General features: G+C 39.7%; 1 protein-coding gene across 2 annotated transcripts; it reads right to left on the bottom strand.

Annotated features, from left to right (window-relative positions):
• Positions 1 to 4,598: 4,598 nt before the first annotated feature.
• On the bottom strand, positions 4,599 to 7,979 carry LOC119793732 (G-protein coupled estrogen receptor 1-like). Of its 2 annotated transcripts, XM_038300966.1 has the most exons (3): positions 7,899 to 7,979; positions 5,828 to 6,258; positions 4,599 to 5,758 (listed from the first exon to the last, which is right to left on the bottom strand). In XM_038300966.1, the coding sequence occupies exons 2-3, from the start codon at positions 6,116 to 6,118 to the stop codon at positions 5,021 to 5,023; spliced, it is 1,029 nt and encodes a 342-aa protein (XP_038156894.1). In that variant the 5' UTR covers positions 6,119 to 6,258; positions 7,899 to 7,979; the 3' UTR covers positions 4,599 to 5,020. The 2 variants fall into 2 exon arrangements, with proteins under 2 accessions (XP_038156894.1, XP_038156893.1); XM_038300965.1 differs by having other exon boundaries at positions 4,599 to 6,258.
• Positions 7,980 to 8,908: the final 929 nt, after the last annotated feature.

Below are 8,908 nucleotides of genomic sequence, written 5' to 3'. Positions count from 1 at the left end.
GCAGCACACGGACTGCTGCTTCCAGTAGTTCCTGGGATTTTCGTATAGTTTTTCTTTTTGTAAAAAAAAAAAAAAAGAAAGAAAGAAAGAAAACAATAAATAAATATATAGTTTTTCTTTGTATGTATGTATGTATGTATGTATGTATGTATGTATGTATGTATGTATGTATGTATGTATGTATGTATGTATGTATGTATGTATGTATGTATGTATGTATGTATGTATGTATGTATGTACGTACGTACGTACGTACGTACGTACGTACGTATGTATGTATGTATGTATGTATGTATGTATATATATATACTGCCTTAATTTTCACAGATTTTATAATGTTTCCATTAAATGTGTAATTCCGTTGGATATTATTAAATTTTTCAGTTCAATTACACAATAAAGACACATTATTATATATTATACATTATTATTATAAGTTTAAAAAAAACAAGTAATAAAATAATAAGTAAAACTGATATAATGATATCAATAAAAGGCAATAAAACCCATTACTGTCATTAGATTTCCGTTCCTAAAGCAGAACAAGCTTTAAAAAATTGTTTGTTTTATTTATCGTAACATCTGTAAAATCTAAAACATTTCCAGAAACTATTAACAGCTGAACCCCTACGATTATGGCATCTTCAGCCTTGCAGTATTTCCTCAGCAGAGGATGGCAAATCTAGATGTACTCACAGTTCAGTAATCCCACTGGACGGGAGCCCACTGTTGTTCTGTAGACTTACTCCAGCTCTCCTGGTTCTTCTCCTGGAGCACAATTGCGAACCCCTCTCTTGTTTATAGAACAACACTGATAGAGACAAGGATGAAAACAGGAAGCTGGGAAACATCACAGGTGATGGATCAGATTCTAAGACACAGGATATTCCCCATCCAGTTCCTATTTATTGAGTTATAAATTTACATCTTACTTGTGTTTCGAGTTGTATTTCAGTTTGAATTATATTTGCAACTTAAACGCTGTGAATAGGAGCTCTTGAAGTATTCAGCTTCTCAAGCAGGAAATGTTCATCCTGTTATCCTGCCTAAAATCATAACTTAGAACAAAACCAGACTTATTCTGTAAGTATTTTTTCTGTTCTTCTCTCTACCAGCAAACAAAAGAATAAAGTTAACATATCTGTGCATTAAACTGTATTTTATTAACAGGAATACAGGAAACGGAAAGCGAAAACAAGGAATCTCTGTAATCAAGAAATGTTATTTATTTATCTGCAAAGCACAAAAGTAATAAACATCATTTAGTGGGAGAAGCTATTGTTGTTGCACGCCAATATACAGTAGGTGGTAGTATGTATCTATGAGCTTCTTCTTCTTCTTATGGGATTTTATGGCGGTTGGCAGACTTGTGAATTGTGCATTACCGCCACCAACTGATATGGAGTAAAGCAAGAAAACAGGAAACGATTCACCCCCCCAAAAAAAAAAAAAAAAAAAAAAAAAAAAAAAAAAAAAAAAAAAAAAAAAAAAAACCTGTGTAACTTAAACCAACATAATACTAAATCACATTTGCCCATATAATTTTAATTTACTCTAGGTCATCTTAACTCTGCCAGTTTCTGATGGTCCCATCGGTCCTCCCATCATACTTCCAACCATCTCCCAGTTCAAATCTTTAATGTCCAGATATTTTTCTGCAGCCTTCACTATTATTTTGATTTTTTCCGTTTTTTTTGTTGTCTGTGCAGTACAATTAATAACTTCTACCATGAAAAGAACAAAATTTGTCTTTTTAACAATAAGTGAGTCTTCATCAATTTTTAGAGATTTCTCTAGAGGTTTGGAATTTGCTGTGTGTTGAACTGTAGGTTTGGGTTTTTCTGACTGAGATGGGATCCTTTTTGCAGCTTCAGCGTAGGTTATTCCGAGCTCAAATTTCATTTTTTTAATTTCCTCAGACCTTTTGCTTGCTTCACAGCCGCGATAGGCAGCAGTATGTTCTCCACCACAATTACAGCATTTTATTTTAGCTTCTTTTCCACATTTTCCGTACTCATGTTCTCCTGCACACCTTCCACACCTCTGTTTCCCTTTACAAACTGCTGCAATGTGACCGAATTTTTGGCATTTGAAACATCTCAATGGTGGAGGATTGTAGATTTTGACATTATAGCTTATGTAACCGATGAATACTTTGCTTGGTAATTGCTCTTCTTCGAATTTAATTAGCACAGATAAACTGTCAGATCTTTCTCCGTTTCTTGTTGTTTTTAACCGTTTTACTTCTTTTACTTTTGCACCTCTTATGTTTTCCAGAATCTCTTTTTCAGAAATTTTTAGAGGAACTCCTCCAATGACTCCCCTGCTGAACTTTTTGTTCTCCATTAAGCTGCACTGAACTCTTATCCCGTCAATTTTGTTGATCCGTATTGCTTTGCCTTGCTGGGCGCTGTCTCTGCAGATAATTAGCAGGTCTCCACTGTACAGAATTCTGGCACCTCTGACTTCTCCGACAAGTTTATTGATGGTTTTTGTTAAGTGAACCGGATTCCAATTTGTAAAAGAGTCTGCCTGATTAACGACTTTGAATATGACTTTGAATTCATTTTGTTGTGCTGTGGAATGTATGGAATGATCATCACTGGATTGTTCTGAACTAGATTCCCCTTGAACTGATCTCTGTTTTTTCCGCTTTTTCTCATTTTTTGATGTTGCTATCTTCCAACCTTCATTGTCACTAGTATCTATGAGCTGCTTGCAACCCGCCATAATAAGAAAGACGAAGAAGAAACCCTCAGCCAATCACAAAGCTCGTAGAGAAGATTGGCCAATCACGCTCAAGCTTAACGGGAATCCCTTCCTCTATTGGGAGCGCACGAATACTCCTCGCTTCTTTTTTTTTTTTATTTCCTTTCAAAAATAATAACTTGAAGTTAACACTGGTGTTTAATAAAGCTTCTTTCCTGATATTTCAATTTTAGTTTTTTTGTTAACACCTATCAGATGATGACGAAGGACAGGTCAGGGAAACAAAATTATCCCAAAGGAAAGAAATCACAGACCGATAAAGCTGAAGAACCCATGACAACTAAAACGAAGAAAAGGAAACACGTGGAAGTGGAGGTGGGTTTTAAACCTTTACACGAATAGAACTTTTTCATCGTTGGGGTTTTACGTCATGGACTAAAACAACGTGTTGCGATATAAGATATGGAATCCAATTATTCAAGGTTTCCTAGATAAAAATCAATGTGCTTACGCGTTTCTATTTTAGTCCCCTTTACTATGATCCTTAAACATAAAATAAAAATGTACCAATTACCTCCAACAGTCACACAATTAGCATATATACAATATATACTTGTATAAAACCTAAAGAGGTTAGGGTGTCCCAACTGTGGCCCTTGAATTTTTTTATGTGTGGCCCCAAACAGCAGGTCAGGATTGGTACAATCTAAATGAACTGAGAAATAACAAATAGACAATAAAATTTGTAATGATAGATTCAGATCCTCTTGAATATAAATTGTTCCGTACAAACATGTTTAGTAGTGAGTACCTGTATTATCCTTTTTTTTTGTCTTGCTTTCACTGTCTTAGTAGGTCAGGTTACAAACCTTCAGCCATCCTTTACTTGGAAACAGACTTTGAGACACCCACTCATTAAGGATTGTTAAATAAGTGCCAGAGTTTATTGATACAAGCCTTTTTTGTTTCTGGAAAAGATTGAAGGGAAAATAATAGACCAATAATAAAGAGAAAAACAAAATGACCTTAAAATTGGAGTGGGGTGGGGGTGTTAAAGAGAGAGAGTAATTCCCTATAAAATAATTTAAAATAATTTTTTTTATTGTAAAACTAATATCATAATGATCACTTTGAAATGGTCAATTCTTAATCAGAGTAAATACGTCACCCCCCAACCTAATCTGACCTCCCAGACATTGACAGAATCAACCCTCATGGTAACTGAAGAGATTGCAGATAATATGCACTGCTCAGATTGAAGAGACAGTTGACAGGCTAACCATTAGCCGTACATGCCATAAATATGGCTTTTATGGAAAAGCAGATTGAAGAAATCAATGTTTCGTGGTAAAATTATAGCTACAGAGAAGATTATATACCAGCTAGTAAGGTCAAAGTTAAGCTTTTTGTTGTAAATGTTAAATTTTATGTAGGGAAGAGCTAACCCAGCATAAAACACATCCCTATTTTAAGGCACAGTGTTGGTAGGATCATGCTTTTCGAGTAATTTTAAAAGAAGGTGTGAGGGTTGGGGTACTAGTGGTTAGGGCATAGAGCTTGGAATCCTGAGTTTATGAGTTTGAAACCCACTCCCACAGACTGCCATTCTGGGTCCCTGAGCAAGACCCTTAACCCCACACTGCTCCCAGGGTGACCCACGATGGCAGCCCGCCGCTCCCCAAGGGGATGGGTTAAAAGCAGCGAGTGAATGTCATTGCTCTGTACTGCCTGTACTTGTGACAGTGTAATGACAATAAAATGCTGAGGGGAAAAAATATATGTATTCTGTGTCCAACTGGTGTCTGTCTGTCATGTTAAAATCCTTCAAGACACATTAGAAGCTACTATTGTTTTAAAATAAAAAAATAAATACAGACATAAATACCTTTTAAATATTTATTTTCAAAATAATATCTTTTTTTTTTTCTTCAGGGAGCTGCAGTACAGATTCCCCGAGTTACAAACCCAGATGAGGAAACAAACAAAAAGCAAAAGAAGCATAAAAAGAACAAGGTGACAAAAGACGCCGACTCAGAGCTTACTGAGGTGAGAAGACAAAATACTGAAACTGTCCAGTTTATTATGCTTCCCTGATGCCCGTTTGTAATCACTGCTTTCATGATGCGCAGAACACAGTCGGATACAATCACTGTTTCTATGAAATGTTGCTCTGATGTTGATCTGAAAACCTTTAAGTTTTATATTATTAATAAATAATTCTTCGTATTTACGGCTGTCAAGCTCCCTTTCTGTCACATTGTCCGTTAAAGTTTAATTAATCTCATGGCGTGACTTTAGCCTATGATCCGTGTCAGGACAGTCTGTGTCGGCTTTCAGAGGTGGAACTAGAGGAGTCGTTCGATGTGTCCCATGTTGTAGGGGGACAGTTTGGGGAAACTGTTGCGTACATGGCTCTTTCTGAAACAGACCTGGAAAGCTTGGGGCTTCTGCTCTTCTCCCGAAGAAACAGCCTCAGCTTTCTCCGGAAAGTCTCTCCCAGAAAGCCGTAGATCAGCGGATTCAGACAGCTGTTGGAAAAGGCTGCGAGCCGGACGGCGTGGCCCGTCAGAGGGTAAAGCTCCCACAGCGTGCTGCTGCTGTCTGTGTCGCCCTTCAGGAGGTGAATGCTTATGAAAACATTCACCGGGAGCCAGCAGATGAAGAAGACCAACACGGCGGCAGAGATCATACGCAGAGCTCTCTGCCTGCGAGGCCTCTGCTGCGGGTTGCATTGCTCTCTCTGGCTGCGCCGCAGCACCTGCCCTATCCTCCAGTAACACACGCCCAGGATGCAGAAAGGCAGCAGGAAGCCCAGCGTTACCTCCAGCCACTGAATCTGGCTCACGTTAGCAAAGCAGAAGTGAAGCTCACCCGAATGCTGCACTTGAGCTACAGCGAAAGGCAGAAGGGTGAGCACTGAGGAAAACACCCAGATGAAGCAGCAGCTGAGGCGGGCGTGCCCCATGCTTGTTCCGTTGACGCAGGTTAGCGCAATGAAGCGGTCGATGCTCATCCAGGTCAAGAAGAAGACGCTGCTGTAGAGGTTGACCTGCTGGAAAAGATTCATGAAGGTACAGAGGCCGGTGTTGTCGTAGTAACCCTTCTTCAGATTAAATACCTCAATCAAAGAGTCGGCCACCAGAATGAGGTCCGCCGCTGCCAGGTTCACAAAGTACAGGTCCGGGGCCGTCAGACGGCCTTTATGGTGCAGGTTGACCACAAGGATCAGGATGTTCCCAACGAGGCCGATAGGAAACAGGATTATGGTGTAAAATCCAGATATTAATATGTTTATAAGATAATGCTCCGCGTTCTCGGATGAGGTCTGCAGAACGCCGGTGGTCAACTGGGTGTCGTTGGACTGCAAGGTCAGGTTTTCTCCAGCTGTGATTCTGTGCTCCATGAACATGCTCGTGTCCTTCTCACACTTTTCTATCCCGCCTCATAACCTTCCTGCTAACTATGCATATCTTTGAGCTTGAATGATTGTCGAGGTCCGAGTTGTGGTCAGGCTTCCCGTCCGAACAGATGATGGTGCTGAAGTCAGCTCTGGATCAGAAGAGAAGGAATTTGAACCTCAGTTTTAAGGAAAAGAATCACATTGCAACACAAACTACAATATGTTCACTGATGGATCTTATATAATAGACCAAAAACAAACCGGCTCATAGCTGAGAGGTAGAAAGAACAGATTGATTTGGTTTCAAGGTTTGTTTTTTGAAAAATATAAATATTGATTGTTTGATTTCTTTTCTTCCCCTTTAAATACAATAAAATAAAAACTTTCAACCAATTCCTTTTAGAAGTCTGATTAATCATAAAAAGCTTACAGCTTAATCCAGTTGTTCTGTGAGGATCTCAGGGGCTTGTCGGAGACAAGATGATTGAGTCGTGCAGGAGACACAGAAGTGTATTGAACAGGGTTCTCAAGAGGAGGAGAAGGAGGAGCAATTTAGCTATTAATAAAACCATATGTATGACAGAGCACAACCATGGCACATTAACACTGAAAAGTCAATTTCCATTATACCCCTGAGAGGGGCTCGCCATCGTATTTAAGCTTAGCGGGTTGTTCCGCTCAAGATGTTGCTGTTAAGCTAAAAATCAGGCTATTTTTTTTATCAGTATATTGGCCCTTTGACTGATTGGGCTTCTTCCCCAACGCATTTCAGCAGAGACGCTGGGTCTTTTAAGGTTACAGCGGAATCATGAAGATACACATTTTCCTCCTTACTCACACATATATTGTGAACCCTGCACCACGTCGACTTGAGTCCTAAAGACAGGTGAACAGCCCACAACGACAGAGAGCAAGCTTAAAAAAACAATGAAATAGTTCCTTTCTGTTACGCTCATAGAAAAATATCCTGGTGAGAATCCTGCCCTGACATGGTGGGGAGAGCATAATGCTGTGGGATTGTTTTCAGGAAGATTGATGGAGCTAAATTCAGGACGATCCTGAGAAAAAAACCTGTAGGAGGCAGCAGATCAGCGAAGGTTCGCCCTCAGCAGGAGAACCACATCAACAACCAGCTGGACATGCGATGTATGCTTTTAATTGAGGCAGATTTAGGGGCTAGAACGGCCTACTTAAAGTTTAGACATTCATCTAATCAAGGATCTGTAATGAGATTTGAATACTGATTTTGGGCGAAGGCTCTCAATCCAGGCTAACTAGTCTGCATTTTTTTTGTTTGTTTTTTTGCAGAAAAATAAGAATAAATTATATGCTTTAGTTGTTAGCTGGAAGCGAGACGCAACCAGAAAACTAACACAGGGACAGTTTAGTTCAAGTGAATGTGTGTCACCTTCTTTCTACTTCACAATTAAACTCTACTTTCTCTTGATCTAAATACAGAGAGGTTTATTTTTGGGATGAGACCTAACATGAGAAATACTTCCTTCAGTAACGATATAAGTTAGAATCCTTCAGGAATAGAATCAGATTTAAAAGATGAGGTTTATTTTCTAAGCTCTCATGAATATGAGGATTCATCAGCGTACAGGACGAATGGCTAAACCCATAGCACCTGACCTGAGTCCAGCTTCTGATCCTCCTTGCAGTTCATTCCTGTTTTCTTCATTGGTTTTAATGTTGTTGATCAGTCTGTTTTGCCAGATTTTTCTAAATTTTTACTGTAAAATTTCCTCAGAAAGTTGATAGCGATTAAGAATTAGTCAAAACCTACCTTCAAGTCGGTTCTGGAGAGTATCTCTGTGTCGTCCGAGAAAATACTGAGAAACGGCGTCGTTCCACCCATCAACACGCTATGCAGGCGCAACATCGGTCACATGATTTCACACGATATGAAACTTGAGCGTCTTTCCAGGTCGGTGTTTACTAACTGCACCACCACTGGCTGGCTTTAAGGGGGCGGGGGGGGGGGGGGGGGGGGGGGGGGGTCGGTTTGTAATGAGCCAAACCTCCTGCTGAACCTGTATGAACCAGACTCTGAGGTGAAACTTCCTTTTAAATGTTGTAGGAGGTCAGAAAGCATAAATATGGGAGTACGGCTTTTTAGCAAAGACCATCTGGTGAGATGTTTACAGAAAACAGGATAAAGGGCACATGAGGATACTCTCAGCTCACCTCGTTTTTCCTCAGATACGGTTCTCTCTGCTTTTAAATTGGTCTGATGCTACATTTTAGCGGGAATTCATCATGATTGGCCTTTTCTTTATTATGCTCGTTGCAGATGAAGGCCTGAGCTTCTTTTAGGACATAAATGAGACGAAGACATCATTGTTTAACGAGCCACCAGTATCTTGTATAACCAATCTTTATATCAGTCTCCAGTTGATGCCATTCTCTGGCTTAACAGAGAGTACGTCATCCAAGGTTGGCAGTAGTTTCTAGAACAGGTGCAAAAGAGCTGGAAACTTAGCGGCATGATGGCTGAAACTGTGCTCCTTGATTTAAAGTGACTCAATGTTTCCAAGGTTGCAGAGAGCTGCAGAGATTTTTCCTGGCTTTTCTCTTAAAGAGTCCTTTGTGGAAAACTGTTCAGGGCAATGCGAGCCAGTGGTTGGTTCTGTTGTCCACCTGAATGCCTGAGTCCATATCCCACCTCTCCTCTCTGCAACCTCCTCCTATCCATTAGTCCCATCCGGCCTTAAATCATCACAGAACAGTAGTTCTTTTATCTGTAATTTTGTTTGCATTTTGCAAAAGTAGAACTCAAGAATTAAGTCAGGGTTT

This window comes from Cyprinodon tularosa, unplaced genomic scaffold, assembly GCF_016077235.1.
Source record: "Cyprinodon tularosa strain WSP-4 unplaced genomic scaffold, ASM1607723v1 ctg46, whole genome shotgun sequence".
NCBI lineage: Eukaryota > Metazoa > Chordata > Actinopteri > Cyprinodontiformes > Cyprinodontidae > Cyprinodon > Cyprinodon tularosa.
This window is presented reverse-complemented; position numbering and strand designations above follow the sequence as displayed.